Source organism: Pogoniulus pusillus, chromosome 19 (genome assembly GCF_015220805.1).
Source record: "Pogoniulus pusillus isolate bPogPus1 chromosome 19, bPogPus1.pri, whole genome shotgun sequence".
Taxonomy (NCBI): Eukaryota; Metazoa; Chordata; class Aves; order Piciformes; family Lybiidae; genus Pogoniulus; species Pogoniulus pusillus.
In genome coordinates, this window is record NC_087282.1 from 12,772,760 (window position 1) to 12,788,702 (window position 15,943).

Here is a 15,943-nt window from a genome sequence, read left to right on the forward strand (position 1 = left end):
TCCAGATGACTTGTGAAGAAGAGAGGCTTTTAATCATATCTGAAAGCTCCTTCAGGGCTCTGTATTTTATATAATACATGGTTTATTATAAGGCAGATTGGTTATTTCAAGAGCCTCACCAGTTATGCTCAAGTAGAGCTTCAGCAGAGCTTTTTCAAGAGTTTGCAGTGTGAGCCCCTGGCCAAACTCCAGCTCCCATGTGGAATTTGTCAGATGGCAAGTGCAATGCAAACTTGCTCCTCTAACTTTTGTCCCTCTCAAAGTACCAGCCATTTCATCCAAGCTTCAGAAAGAATCTTATTATTTGAGAAAGCAGCCTACCCATCACTTGTAGTGATAGGACAAGGGAGGATAGCTTTGAGCTGGAAAAGGGGACTTACAGACTGGATATTAGGAAGAAATTCTTTACAGTGAGTGTGGTTCTGTGGATGCCTCCTCCCTGGAGGTGTGCAAGGCCATGTTGGACAAGGCCTTGAGCAGCCTAGGCTAGTGGAAGATGTTCCTGCCCATGGTAATGGGATTGGAACTAGATGGGCTTTAAGGTCTATTCCAACCCATACCATACTGTGATTCTATGATTCTGTGATTACTGCTTTGAGAAAGCAGCTTAGTACTGAAGCAACAATCTGTCAGATTTACTGCACATAATGATGATGCCCAAAGGATGCTCCAGAGCAAGTCCTTCAAAAGTGTCCCATCACTTTACTACATATACCTGGGAAAATCTATCAAAAATTCCTCACAATCCTCAGCCATTTGCAAATCCTAACCTAGCAGACAGAAGAATAATTCCAGGTCATCCATGCACTTTCATTCAAGTCTGCTGGGTGGATAGGTCACTGAAACTAATAGAATAAAAAGGAGAAAGAAAACCTTTCAGACACAATTTAATTGGAGGTCTCTGGTGACTAATGCAGCCATAGGAATGTGTCTGCAGGCCATGCTCTGACATTCTACTCAGAAACATTTTTTTTTCTTGTTTTCAAATTGATTCAGTTTGCCACTACAGGAAAATTGATTTCTCTTTTTGTCAGGAGTGAAAAGTTACTAAAAATACAGCAAGAAACAGCTTACTCTTTTGTGGATAGATTGGAGTCATGTCTCTAAGTGTTTCTCTGCTAAACATGAAGGCCTAAGGACACAACCATCCTTAGATCAGTTGATCCATTCAGTGATCAGTAAATATCCATCATGCAATGAAAACAAATATTGGCATAGGTGAAAGAAGAGAGAGCTGGGAAGGCTGTTCAGTGGGGAAGAAGGACAGTGTTACTCATAGAATTATTAAACAGTTTTGGTTGAAAGAGCCCTCTAAGGTCATCCAGTTCAACCTAAGGCCACCATAGCCATTAAGCCACGTCCCAAAGTGTTGTGTCCACATGTTTCTTGAACACCCCCAGGGATGGTGACTCCACCACCTCCCTGGGCAGCCTGTTCCAATGCCTGACCACTCTTGCAGGAAAGAATTTTCTCCTAATATCACTTTTTTCTACATTAAGAAATGGAAAAAAATGTTTCTTTATTATGCTTCCAGGCACTGATTGCAGATGGGAAGAGCTCCTCAACACATTTGTCTACCTAGATAGCAGTCTCTCTTGATTAAACTCTCCTAGTCCATTAGCTACATCTATACACACATTTGAATTACTTGAAAATATAACGACTAGAACACTGAGGGCCAAATGACCACAGATAAGCAAGGGAACGCAAGAGGCACATCCACTTCCCTCATTCACAAGCAGCGGTGTCTGGTTGAACCTGCAGATGTGGGTCTCATTAAAACTGACTGGGCTTTGAAATTGGACCATCAAGATACAAACAGGCAGGCAAAGATCTTCTCAGTTATGACTTAATTGCAAACATGTTTCCCCTCTCTCCTAGATGTGCCGTTCGGGTTGCAAACGGACCCGCAAGTCACAACCATTGTGGGGAACGACGTTCAGCTGACCTGCAGGGCCTCCAAGTACATCTACAGCCACCTGGTCTGGTACTACCCCTCCTCAGAGATGGCCCCCAGCGACTCCGTGGTCAAAAAAACTGACAACTATTCCATTTCTTTGACGCTGGTCATGACTAACGTCACCAAGGAACAGAGTGGCATCTACAGGTGTGGAGCTCAGAACCAGCACAACAGCACCGACACACTCGAACAGACCACCCACCTCCACATCAGAGGTAAGTGCTGCCAATGGGATGGAGGAGGTGACACTAGAACAGAAATGCTGGGCATCTGCTACTGCCTTGGAAGGCTCTCAAAACCACGTCCAGCATTTAGAATCATAGAACCATTTCACTTGGAAAAGACCTCAAGATCATTGAGTCCAACCATCAATTTAACACCACCATAGCTATTAAACCATGTCCCAGAGGGCCACTTCCACACATTGCTTGAACACCTCCAGGGATGGTGACTCCACTACCTGCCTGGACAACCTATTCCAATGCCTGATTTTGTTTCTTTCTTTCTAATTTGTAAGGGACTATCCTAATACAGACCTTGAGCTCTGGTTTGGTACTTTTGTCACATTCCTGTAAGTGACCTGACACTCAGCCACACGTATGGAAATATTTAAAGTCAGGTTGGATGGAGCCTTGAGCAACCTGGTCTGGTAGGTGTTCTTGTCCATAGCACAGGGTTGGAACTAGATGGGCTTTAAGGTCTCTTCCAACCCAAACCATTCTGTAGCTCTATGATTCCTGCTCAGTGCAGGCACACACGCAAGGAAAAGATGCTCTCACCACAGCTGTGGCTCACACAGCTCCCACCTAAGTGGGAGGGAATTTATTTTAGGAAATGGTATGGAGCACCTGCCTCTTCCTGGAGTGTGGAGGAATCTCACCTTAGCATTAGGGAGTGTTGGTGGTTTGGCTTGTCCCCACGGCCTGTACTAGAGCCACCTGTCAGCATCATCTGCCATGGAGGCACTGGGTTTACTCTGTGCTCTGTATTCAAGCTATGAGCTTTCCTCTCCCCTGGAAGATATTTTTATTCATTTAGTCAAATTTCCACCTACACAGACACCTACATGCGATGGCTACGGGAACAACACAGCTAACTGGGAATAGATGCATGGGAGAACTGGGGTCTGTTATTTGTCCTGCACGTGTCAGAGAGGCACTCCTGCTAGAAAACGTGCATGGAAATGTCCCTCCAAACCAGCCCCCTCCCTTCCCCTGTACAATGAAGGTCTTTTAAATGTACTGACACCCCCCAGCTGCCATCCTGCTGTAGGTCTGATGTATTTTTAATGCTGTGCTTGGGATTTTATTCACTGCTTCCCTCTACCTTTTATAAATGAAGATAAAGAAGAGGTTAACTTGCTTTGTAGTAAGTAGATAACTGCGCTCATGATGGAGGACACCAAATCCTTAGATCTCTTTCCTCTTTGCCTCTTCTCTTATCTTCTTTTTTTTTTTTTCCTTTGCATTCACTCTGCATTTGCTCTGCCTACTCACTGTCCTCCGTTTTCTTCACAGGATGAGAAACTCAAGGAGGTTTGAGCTGAGGGCAAGCCTAAGCTTACCCACTTTGAAAATATGCCTGATGAACTCACCCACCTCCCATAACATTTTGGGGGATTTTTGCTACCCCTCATCATCCAAACTTTAGCCACTTCCAGCCCAGAAAGGCCACACAGGAGGTCAGGGCCATGCAGGAGGCCACAGGAGAGGTGAGGGCAGAAGGTGCTTTCTGAAACCTCACTGTGTGCTGGTTTTCTTTATGCCTACAGCAAAGGCAGCGCCATATGTGATACAAAACCTCACGGATCTGGAGGTTAACATCAGTGGCAAGATCATGCTCGAGTGCAAAGTCAGTGGAACACCAGACCCTCAGATCACATGGAAGAAGAATGGCTACCCCATTTCTGCAGCATCAGGTGAGCATGTCTGCCTCTACAGCATGCTGTGATACTGTGCCTAACAAAGCATAACAGGCTTTCAGATTTATCACCAGCATAGGACCTCCAACTCCATGGCTATCACAAGCGTGGCTGAGTCAGGATGGAACACACAACCTCAGGAGCACACACACAAAGCCAAATATATCAGACCACCACAGTAGTCTCCAGCTTGGAATTTGAGGTCAAAGCTGCCAACCGGTTGCAACCCAACACCTGCTTATGCAGCTTGCTTTTTGCTGGTGGCAGCGTTGGTGTCTGCAGGCAGGCAGATAGTCTGCATAAATTAGCATAGCATTAGAAACCGAAGAGCGCAGCCTGCTGCTGCTCAGCCTGCATGTGAGAGACAACAGCCCAGTGAGACAGAGTGTATCCACTTGGCTGGAAACACCAGCCAGAACCATTGCATACCCCTGGGGTCTGAGCAGAATCTACTGCGGCACACTGTAGGCTGCCACCGGACAGCAGGGTCCAGGGCACGCCATGATATGCTGTGCCTCCTCTGTCTCCTGCAATGTAGTGACGAGAGCCTGCTTGCAGCTCAACTGCTAAGGCCAAAGGTCTCCTGGGTTGCATTAAGAAGATTGTGACCAACAGGTTGAAGAAGATTCTCCTCCTCCTCAGCCCTAGTGATTATCTAGTTCTGGGCTCCCGAGTTCAGGAGAGACAAGGAAGATTAACATGAGGAGAAACATCTTTGCTGTGAGGGTGCTGGCGCCCTGGAGCAGGTTGCTCAGAGAAGTTGTGGCACCTTCTCTGGAGAGATTCCAGAGATATCCACCTGGATATTCTGATCCTGGGCAAGCTGCTGTGGGTGACCCTGCTTTAACAGGGAGATTGGACTGGATTACCCCCAAAGGTCCCTTCCAACCCTACCATGCTGAGATTCTGAGGTACAGCACTACCATGGGTACCACAGAGCCTGGAGTTTCTTTTCAGCTTTCTATCCTGACATCTTATATAAATCATGGAGAATTCCACGGCAGTATGTGGTCCTGTGACTTTAATTTTGCATCTTGGACTAGGTAGGAAATCTAGGATCATCCATAATTCAGATCAGACTGTTCTAAGAGAAACTCTTTATAGCTACTGAAATTTTATAAATAATTCTGAAGGGACAAGCATGTAACTCATCCAAGCCCTGGAAACATAAATAAAATATTGGGGAAAGACACCTCAGGGTAAATATTTCAGCGTGGTGCATGGCAAGTTACGTGCACTACTCTTGTTAACAACAACAGGATTCATCAGCAGAACACCCAGAATCTCAAAAAGGCTGTCCCTTTCCCACTCCAAGCCCGACACCTTTTCCTATTTCTGTCCCAAACACATCCTTAGTTTGACAAATGAGTTCTCAGTTTTGTGCCACAAATCAGGAAAAATTAAATGTGGAAAACTAATCAGGAAAATTAAATGTAGAAACACCTCATGCAGGTCGTATCCAGGCAAACTTCCTCTTCCCACTTCACCTCTAGCCCCTAGCAGCCTGATTGCTGCATGAAAAGGTTTTTCCAAGGATGCGCATAACCTGAGCTCCACATTCCACATATAGAACTTCCATTCATTCCCACAGCCTCCAAACCAGCACTTTCTCCAACAATTTCACTGAGTTCCCTGTTTGTCAGGGCAGGTAAACTATCAGAAAACCTCTCTTTGCTAACTTCCATGGGAGCTTTCTCAGGCTCTGTCTGCTCATAAGAAATAAGAAGCCACTTTTCCACTGGCTAAATGATTGCCACATAATTTACACAGGTACTGAGGGGAAATGCAAGATCAAGGAAAGGTTATTGCCAGACCACAGTGAGGGGCATATATTTAAATATCTCCTAACAACAATGCAGGTCAGGTCTGCATGGATAGGAGCTGGCTTTGAGTTCACTGTCTCCAAGCAGCATTTGTAAGCAATTAAGTTGACAATATTAACCAAAATCTCTTCCAACAGGAATTTCCATGGAAAACAACACCCTGGTCATCGAGCGAGTGAAAAAGGATGATGAAGGGCTCTATGAATGCAAGGCATCCAATGACATGGGCCAAGACAGTACATCAGCCTTCATCAAAATCCAAGGTGAGATCCAAGCTAAGGCAAAATGCACATATTGTGTTGGACTGCAGAGAGCTATTGTTCAGTCATGGGCTTTGGCTGTATTTCATATTTCATTGTGTATTTAACCTACAGGTTCAGAGGAGAAATCCAACATTGAAGTTATCATTCTGGTCTGCACTGGCCTAGCTGCTACCCTCTTCTGGCTTCTTCTGACTCTCTTCATTCGGAAACTGAGAAAAGTAAGAGGGCTTCCACAGTGCACAAAGGGTCTGGGATTGGACCCAGGTTATGGCAGTACCAGAGTTTAGGGATGAATTGGGACAGATAGGTGTTTTGGGCTCCCCAGAGCAAGAGAGACAGGGGACAACTGGAGAGTCCAGTAGAGGCTACAAAAATGCTGAGAGGACTGGAGCATCTCTGTGAGGAGGAAGGGCTGAGAGACCTGGGACTGTTTAGACTGGAGAACAGCCTGAGAGAGGATCTGATCAGTGCTCAGCAAGAGCTAAAAGGTAGGGAGCAAGAGGATGGGCTCAGACTCTTTTCAATGGTGCCCAGTGACAGGACAAGGGGCAAGGGATACAAACTAGAACACAAGAGATTTCCTTTTAACTTAAGAAGAAACTTCTTTAGTGTGAGGGTGCTGGAACCCTGAAGCAGGCTGCCCAGAGAGGATGTGGAGTCTCCTTCCATGAAGAGATTCCAAATGTACTTGGACATTGTGATCCCAGGCAACCTCCACCATGCTATGATTATGTGATTCTATAATTTCTCCACACCCTGTTTTTAGCCTGATGCCACAGATATTAAAACAGGATACCTGTCAATTATCATGGATCCAGAGGAGATGCCTCTTGACGAGCAGTGTGACCGACTGCCCTACGACAGCAGCAAGTGGGAGTTCCCAAGAGACAGGCTGCGGCTGGGTAAGTGGCTTGGGTGTCCTTGATGTAAGGAGTGATGATTTCTAACTCTCCTCAACTTGAGTGGATCCATTGTGCAACCCAAAATGCAGCCTACCATTTAGTGCCTGTCCTAGGGAAGAACTGACAGCAAGTCCCAGAAATCAAGATCATCTCTAACAGGAGATGAAATAAGGAATTTGGGAAGAAAAGCTAAGATGGAGGCCCCATCCTTGCAGACATTCAAGGTCAGGCTTGGTGGGTCTCTGAGCAACTTCCTCTAGTTGGGGATGTCCTTGCTTACTGCAGCAGGGTTGGACTAAATGATCTCTGGATGTCTTTTCCAACACAGTGCATTTTATGATTCCATGTTGTCTTGCTCAAAAATAGCTACCACCTCTTTATCTTTCTTGGAGAAGTGAAGTCAAGCTCTTGACAGGGAGGAAAGGTACCTCCAGGTACTGTCCCTGCCGAAAAGGATGGTTTCACACTAATGAAGGAAAAGGGAAAGAGAAGTCAATCTGAAAGGCAGCAGTCTTTCAGTGAACTTATTTTGATGAAACCTATCCCTTATCAATTACTTGAACTTGGCCTTGAATTTCACTCAGCAGCTCAGCCCACCGGATGATGGAACAAGACAATGTAAAAAGCAGGTTGTGTTTGCAGAGGAACACAGTAACAGCTGCATGCAGTGATGAGTGCAGGAAACAGATCTGTACTGTGTGCTCTTGGAGCTTTAGCTAGAAAACATGGAAGAAGGAGGAAGACGGACAAAAACCCCCAAAAACTGAGATGATGGTAGGACACTGAGTCAAAGCAGGAGAACCAAAAAGCCAGACCATGATGGTCTGACCCAATCTGCTGCATAGTGGGTCAGACCCCTCAGATACACGAAAACTTAAAGAAAAGGGAAAATAAAGCAGGATTATGAGCCTAATTTCCATTTAGTATAGCTTTTATGTCAAATAAATGCCAATAATTGAAGAGTTAACGTTTTCTGCCACCTGAGTGCTTTAGGTGGCTACACTCCAGGACCATGATTCAAGTGAGATCAAGGTTCCTCAATTTTGTGTTAAACCCCAACTCCAAATTTCCCAGGCTGCAGGACAACTGTATGGAATGCTTTTTACCCTTAAGCTTTGTAGTTGTATTCAGCCTTGCCTTCAGCTGAATGCAGGTGTAGTTACTCTGCTCTGTTCTATCACCTACTCTATTGCACAAAGTCCTATGGATATAAATCCCACCCTTTATATCCATAGGCTGCACATATGTGATACAGGCTGCTCTTGACTCTCGGTATACGTCGTGCCTGGGCACTGGAGTCTTGTATGTCTTGCAGAGCTGAGAGTGCATGTCTCCCTCTTATCTGATGCAGACTGTTGTAAGTCCCCTTTGGCTCATTCTTGACTCTTGCCTCTCTAGGTAAAACACTGGGTCATGGTGCTTTTGGGAAGGTGGTGGAGGCGTCTGCTTTTGGCATTGATAAATCTTCAACCTGCAAAACAGTTGCCGTAAAAATGCTTAAAGGTACATATATCCCTCTGAGATTCTCCCCAGACTCCTCAGGGAACCTGTGCTGGATGAGGTTTCCAGTTCTCAGCTCCCAAACCAGTCCCAAGTTCATTGTGTTGGGAAGGGAGTGGGTGTGTCATATGGGAGCAATTAGTCATTATGCAGTGGATGGTACCGGGTAGGAAATGACAAGCGTGCTCCGTGCTGTGCTGCTGATTAAGTCTGGTATTCCTAGAGGAGGGAAACAGCAGCTTCCAGGTCCGTGGGGTTAGGAGGGAAATAGATTACAGAATGTAATTACATTAGATAGGCTGAAATTGTATCTGAGCCTTCGATTGCAGCCCCTCCAGATGTAGAACAGTTCAAGGAGTTGGGGGGAAAAAAAACAACTCAAGCAATTCCAGGGGAGTGAATTAGAGACAACTTGCTTGCAATTACTAAAATGAAGGGAAGGGGAACTTGGAGCCTCTTCTTTCACACCGTGTTGAAATACAAAGCTTCTGCACAGTTTAGAGATAAACACACCAGCCAGGACGTTGGCTGCTTGGGCTGGTGGTTTTTAACCTTAGCTTTTTGTCAGAGCTACACTCCATGCTCACGGGATGGCTCTTCACAGCCCGCACTGCTCTGCATCGCTCCTGCATGACACTATTAACCCCTGCAATGCCATGATTCAAGAACTGCTGTCACAATATTTGGCTTCTATGGCTAGCTGCCTCTCCTGATGCTCTGCTGCTTCCCATCTCTCTGGAAGTTCAATAATATCATTTCATCACCTCTTTGGACTTCCTCCAAATCTGACTTCCTTTCTCTGCAGTAATCAGTAGATCTTCAGATCATCTTCTCTCCTGCTGTTATTTCTTCTGTTCCATGTTCACCTCCAGATCCCCAAAGTGTCCTAGAAGGCCCTGATCCAGACATATTTGCTTCTCCATCCAAAATTTACCATAGCTCTGAGTTTTGATCTACCTCCACACTGTGCTTCCCATCATGATCCTCAAGCCAACTCTACCCTGCCTGCACATATTCAGCAAAACATTCAATAGTTCTTTCCTCATTTTATACCATCCTCTCTCAAAGAAGTCAGCAGCCTCCTGCTCTGACATGTCCCTCCTCAACTAACATGTTCATAGCTCATCATCTTCCTGAATAGAGTAGATTCCCTAGAGTGAGTCGATCCATTTGGGTCAGGGAACAAAAAAGGCTCTGGAGATGTCTGCATTTTGGTAACTGTAGGATTACCTGTCATGTCCATGAACTGGCCTCCTATCAGTTCCAGGTTGAAGGCTAGAACTTGATGTGCAAGACCATCTGAAACACTCCTGAGGCTTGTCTGTCTAGATTTCACCAAACATGTTCCAGCTCATGCCAGGGTAAATCAGGAGCAATAATCCCCCATCTCCACACCCATCCATAAACATTGCTGACAGAAGAAATCTTGACCTTGGAACAGCTCCTTCTGTATGACACAGTTTGGTGAAAGATTTGTTCATGAAGAGTTCTACAAGCAGATGAAAAGGTTACATTTGCCACACCAAAATGTGTTACATAACTGTTTCTCCATATTGAAATCCTACACCATGGAAAGGCAAAACAGAATGCAGCTCCTCTTGTTGAAATGCATCATGAGAGTTCTGGGAGGAAGGCAGAGAATACAACCCAGCAAAGTCCTGATCTGAGAGAGCCTTCTCTAGTTTTAGCATCAATATAGAATGAAATTTCAGTCTAAGTCAGTGCTTCCCCAGGTGTCAGGCTCAAAGGTTCACACACAAGTATGGTCCCTCTGCTCTGCTGTATGCATTCTGTGGGTTACTGGGGCCTCACAGGCCTGAAATTTAGGAATGGCATGCATTCTCAAGTGCATTTTGGGACCCAATTTATAGATGTGTTGGATTCCTCCATCACCTGGAGTGGAGAGTTAGTTGCTCATTAGTTGCTCAGTACTGTGGAAAAATATATTCTGAGGTATTGCAGAGAAGTAGTCCTAAACTGCACATCACCATCAGAGATGGAAGAACATGTTCTTCTGTTTGCTGTTGTTGGAGTGGTTGGTTGCTCCTCTGCTGGGCTTGCAAAACTCAGTCCTTACAAAGGCTGATTTGAGGGGAGGGTTCTGCTAGGGGATAGTAACCCTCCATAACACATGCTAGAGAAAGGAAGAGTCTCACAAAAGATAAAGTGTTATCCCACTTCATAAAGGTCAACAGACAATGAAGCGGATGAATTATTATCTGTTGAAGGGCCTGGAAAGCAAAGATACTGCAAGAAACCTGGGTGGGTTTTGTTTCCAAGTATAAACAGGATCTTGCTGGGTCCTGTCAAAAATATCCTGTTGTGTAAAGATGCTTTTTTTCCTGTTTATCTTAAGCAGAATGCGCAACTACTAACGAATGCAAGGCTTTGATGTCCGAACTCAAGATCCTCATCCACATAGGACATCATCTGAACGTAGTTAACCTGCTGGGAGCCTGCACCAAAGCTGGAGGTGAGAGGTCCTCAGTAAATCAAGAGCAAAGAGGAAACACTTTGGTGTTTGGATGTAACCTGTGGTGGAGTCCAAGTCTCACGCACATGCAGTTAATACAAGCACAAACATTTCTACCTCTCTGCTCATAGAAGAACTTCTGCTACTGCAGAATACAGCCACATCTCACCAATGGTTTCTGAAAAGTCTTCTCCCAGCCAGTGATCTCACTTCTCTATTTTCTCCTTCCCAGTCTTTTGTAAGCTTATCTTGCAAAAGGATGATAGACTGAAGAGATGCAGAATCCTTTATTGCAATTAGGTACCCAGTTCCTCCACATACTGATATCCTCCACATACTGATTGTTTCAAAGGGTCTTTACCTTCTTCTTCCCTGCCTCTTGAGGAGGATGCACCAGGCTGAGCAGCTAGCTACTTGAGACCTCCTTTTTGTCAAAGCACTTCACCCTTACTGGGCAAACACAGACAGTTTTTGTGTAGCACACAGGAAGCCTGAACAGCTCAATGCTGAATGGAGCAACAGTATGAATTTCCAAGGAGCTGAGCAGGCCCAGCTGGCTGTAGATCATACAAAGAATCTGTTGCAAAGTACAGACTTGCACAAAGGACTCCATAAATCTTAGACCTTTGTCACTAAAACTTCTCTTCCCATTCTTCCATATAAACCACCCTTATCTATTACTTTAACTTGAGGGTAACAACTCTCAGAGATGCCTCTTAGCTGCTCACAATGAACCTTCAAAACAATCCCCAAAGGATAGATTTAGAAGAGCTGAAGACAAAACAAAACCAAACCAAACAAACAAAAACCCAGAGTAAAATAAATTAAGAGGAAAGATGATGCACACATCTGTTGTCATCTGAGGTTCTAAAGCTATCAGCTTCCCAAGGAACATGTAGTTATCCAGTCATGGGGCATAAAAGAAAGCTCCAGTGAGGTAAATCTGGTAGGGTGCCAGGGATGAAATCTGCCCTCCAGCAAAAGACTCCCCAGTTCCTCGAGGAGCAGTCAGTAGCCAGAAGGCACTGATGCTACTGTAAACTGGGACTCATGAACAGGGAACTTGCAGAAGTTGTTGCAGCACTGCAGACCCCAAAAGCTTGCATGGGAGGAAGCTGTGCCCAAAATATGGTGACATTACTGAGACATCGAAGGGTCTTAAGCAAAATGCTAATTCAGCCACAGAGTTCTAGATGTGTAATAAAAGCCATCTCAGTAACTGATCAATTGCTGTGATTGCCAACCCCTGAGGAACTTTCTGTCACACAGTCCCATCAGTTTCCTGTTCTCCAGCCTGCTCCATCCTGATCTGATTACTTCTCTGGGTGGAGATGTCACTATCATATTGTCATAGGATGACACGGGCTTGGAGGGACCCTTAAAGCTTCCCTAGTCCAACTACATGCAGTCAGCAGGGACATGTCCAGCTAGAGCAGGTTGATAAGAGCCACAAGCAACCTGACCTGCAATGGTTCCAGGGATGGGGCATCTGACACCCCTCTAGCCAACCTGGAACAGAGTCTCACCACTCTCAGCATCAAACATCTCCTCCTTTCCAGTCTAAATCTCTGTCTTTTAGCTCAAATCATCACCCTTTACTCTATCACATCAGGGCCTGCTTAAAAGTCTATTTCCAGCTTTCTGATTTGCCCCTTTAAGTACTGAAAGGCACCAGTAGATCCCAGTCTCTCTTGAACCAGGGAGCCTGGAACTGGACCCAGTATTCCAGATGTGACCTCACTAGGGCAGAGCAGAAGGGGAGGAGAAACTCCCTTGATCTGCTGGCCACACTCCTCCTCATGCAGCCCAGGACATCACTGGCCTTCTTCACTATGAGGGCACACTGCTGACTCAATGGTGAGCTTGTTCACCAGCATTCTCAGGTCCTCCTCTGTGGAGCTGATTTCCAGCAGATCAAGCCTTATCCTGTACTGTATCAGGAGGTAGTTCTTCCCTAAGTGCAGGATTCTACACTTGCCCTTATGTTACTGTCACAATCCCCTGGTTATTGCTGCTAAAATTCCCCATCTTTCTTTAGAAGAGATGACTTGATTCTAAACAGTAGCAAACAGGATCTCCAAAGTTCACTCTTCCCTCCTGAATCCCTCCACTCTCCCTCTCAACCTTTCCAGTCAATATAGCCTGTGTCAGATTGGCCCAAGCAGGCAGAGTGCAGTCCAAGCCTGTGTATTTCTGAGACAGCCAGGTAGAAGAGCTCTTCAGAGCTGCCTCCTTCCCAAATGGCCAAGGGCATCTCTAAGCACTTTTCCTTTGAAGTTCAGACTCCTAATTTTGAAGTGTGGAGCTTCAAGGCAAAAAAAGGATTCTGGCCATGAAAGCCTGTTTGCTTAGGATTGCTAATATGTGTTATATGCATTCTAGACCCACAATTTCACCTTCTCTTCCATTACCATGATTACAAAGAACAGTGATTATTCTGAAGGCAGAGAATGTAGCTTTAATAGCTCACACTGAAACATAAAAGCATTTTCAAGTAGATCTTAAAAATACACATAATTGTATAAAAGCAGCAATTGCACTGAACTCTAGAGAAGTTTGCACAGAAATAAGAAAGGAAGAAATGAGTAGGACTTCCCAGGCTCTCAAAAACTTCAGACTACACATTTCTGCAACTTTGGATTTAGACTTGTATGATCCCCCAGTAGTGCGTACCAGTCAGGCCACCTTGAATACTGAGTCCAGTGCAAGAAGAACATTGAGGTGCTCAAGCAGGTCCAAAAAAGAACAACAAAGCCTGGTGGAGGGCCTAGAGCACCACACTTCTAAAGAGCAGTTGAGGGAACTGGAGTTATTCAGCCTGGAGAAAAGAAGGCTGAGGGGAGACCTTCTGGCTCTCTACAACTCCCTGAAAGGAGGTTGGCACAAAGTGAGTGTTGGTCTTTTTACCCCAAGAAACAAGTGTCAGGAGAAGAGGAAATGGCCTCAAGTTGCCTCAGGGGAAGTTTAGGTTGGATATAAGAAAAAAAAAATCTTCAAAAGGGTTATCAAGCCCTGGCCCAGGCTGCCCAAAGCAGTGCTGGAGTCCCCATTCTTGGAGGGATTTTAAAGCCATGGAGATGTGGTGCTGAGGGACAGGGTTTAGTGCTGACTTGGCAGTGCTGGGTCATTGGTTGAACTCAATGACCTCACCTGTCTCATCTAACCAAAACAATTGTGTGGTTCTTTGAAACTGCATTTTATTGTTCCTAGTGGCATCAGCTCCACACAAACCGAAGTTGTGGAGACAGCAGAGAAAAACAAAGACTGCTGCATGCTATGGATCCCTGTCTAGAGCAAAACCACCTTAACAGCAGATGGGATTGTATATTCTTGCTCATCATTCTGGATTTTCCTTTGTTTATAAATAAGGAATAAATGCCAGCTATTACCATCTAATGAGGGAAACAGATTCAGTAGTCTTATCTCCATACCCCCTGCAGCATCACTTCTCTGTCACCTCATTTTCTCACCCTCACAAGAGTGACAGCATTGCCTTATTGCAAGAAGGATTTGTGAGGATAAGTGGGTATTAAGCACTTTGAGGTGCTTCAAAACTCATTTGACTTTCGCTGTCTTTTCAGGTCCTTTAATGGTCATAGTGGAATACTGCAAATATGGCAACCTGTCCAACTACCTAAGAGGAAAGCGAGGAGATTTCATCGCCTACAAGGTAAAAACAAACCACGTCCTCGTCCTCCCAAGGCAGAGAATTAACAACCACTGACTACAGGTTGGCTTTTCCCCTGCATTAGCCCTCAGGCTGTTTGGTGTTTCTGAAGACACTATTTTCTCATCACAGTGGTGGAACACTGGAAGAGTCTTTTTTCAGTGGTGCCCAGTGACAGGACAAGGTGTAAGAGGCACAAACCTAAACATAAGAAGTTCCATCTAGACAGGAGGAGAAACTTTTTTAATGTAAGGGTGACAGAGCACTGAAGCAGGCTGCCCAGAGAGGTGGTGGAGTCTCCATATCTGGAAATATCCAAAACCCACCTGGAGGCCATCCTGTGCAAGCTGCTCTGAGACAAGCTGGGTGTGGGCTGGAATCCATCTCCAGAGGTCCCTTCAAGGCCCTAGCCTTATGTAATTCTCTGGTCTGAGCTCTGCCAGTAACAGGAGCCTCCCCAAGATTATTTTCCCAGATGACTTCACTATTCATATTATTTTTATTATTTCAGTAGCTATTGTGTACAGGCACAAAAGTACATAAGGTGCTTTATGTAAGAGAAGGAGATTTTCCCAAATGGTTTTTTTGCCTCAGAGTTGTTTTCATGAACTGCAGGGCCTGGATTTGTCTCACTCTCCAGGAGAGGGTGAGAGAGGTGCATTTCAGTGCATATCACACACGTACTTCAGACAGTGATTTCTAGCACTGTTTCCAAAGCAAATAAGAGATGTGAAGTTACAATATCTCTTTGCTCATCTATCAGTCTCATGCAGCCAGCTTCTGTATTAATAAATAGGTTCTGTACTAATAAATAGAACATCAGGCTTTGGTAGCTCTGCTCTTCAGAGAACATCACGTTCTGAGCTCAGCTGCAGAGAACACTTGCTCCATATGCCATTCTGTATCAAATTTTGAAGCCCCAAGCATTGTACCATTCAAAGCTAAAAATCAGTTTTATGTTATTTCTAGTCCCAGGAAAACTCAGACCAAGCAGAGAAAAGCCTGGATGAGTCCAACAGTGATTTGACCGAACTGATCAAGAGGCGCCTTGAGAGCGTGGCCAGCACAGGAAGTTCTGCCAGCTCTGGATTTATAGAAGACAAGAGTTACAGTGATTCAGAAGATGATGAAGAAGGTAAAAGAAACCTACCCAAGCCCAGATACTTTCTTGTAGAGGTTTTAGTTACTTGGCTGGTGCCATGCACACCGTCACACACTTTCCAAGACCAGAAACAGCTTGATGTGCTCCTGAAATCAAGGTGGGGGTGTGTGTGGGGGGGGGGGTGTTTTCACTTCAATTTTCTCACAAGAGATTTCCATTAGTGCATATGGATAAAAGCTGCTCCCCTTATGTAAAAAGGGAGCAATATTTTACCAGATTTATGGAGTAAGTCTGACCCCAGTCTCCTCTCCTCACTCAAAGTATTTGCCCTC

General features: G+C 45.1%; 1 protein-coding gene and 1 long non-coding RNA gene across 2 annotated transcripts in view; one reads left to right on the forward strand and one right to left on the reverse strand.

Moving 5' to 3' along the window:
• The window catches only part of LOC135183956 (vascular endothelial growth factor receptor kdr-like), a 157,954-nt gene that overhangs the window by 112,188 nt on the left and 29,823 nt on the right, over nucleotides 1-15,943 (forward strand). Inside the window, exons 13-21 of the mRNA XM_064159343.1 lie at nucleotides 1,882-2,175; nucleotides 3,732-3,878; nucleotides 5,842-5,967; nucleotides 6,079-6,185; nucleotides 6,734-6,869; nucleotides 8,268-8,372; nucleotides 10,729-10,842; nucleotides 14,424-14,512; nucleotides 15,479-15,644. Coding sequence (XP_064015413.1) covers nucleotides 1,882-2,175; nucleotides 3,732-3,878; nucleotides 5,842-5,967; nucleotides 6,079-6,185; nucleotides 6,734-6,869; nucleotides 8,268-8,372; nucleotides 10,729-10,842; nucleotides 14,424-14,512; nucleotides 15,479-15,644 — 1,284 coding nt within the window. The remainder of the gene's footprint in view (nucleotides 1-1,881; nucleotides 2,176-3,731; nucleotides 3,879-5,841; nucleotides 5,968-6,078; nucleotides 6,186-6,733; nucleotides 6,870-8,267; nucleotides 8,373-10,728; nucleotides 10,843-14,423; nucleotides 14,513-15,478; nucleotides 15,645-15,943) is intronic.
• Nucleotides 7,928-15,943, reverse strand: part of LOC135183957 (uncharacterized) — a 46,637-nt gene continuing 38,621 nt past the window's right edge. The window contains exon 4 of the long non-coding RNA XR_010305790.1: nucleotides 7,928-8,340. This is a non-coding gene — a long non-coding RNA (uncharacterized LOC135183957). The remainder of the gene's footprint in view (nucleotides 8,341-15,943) is intronic.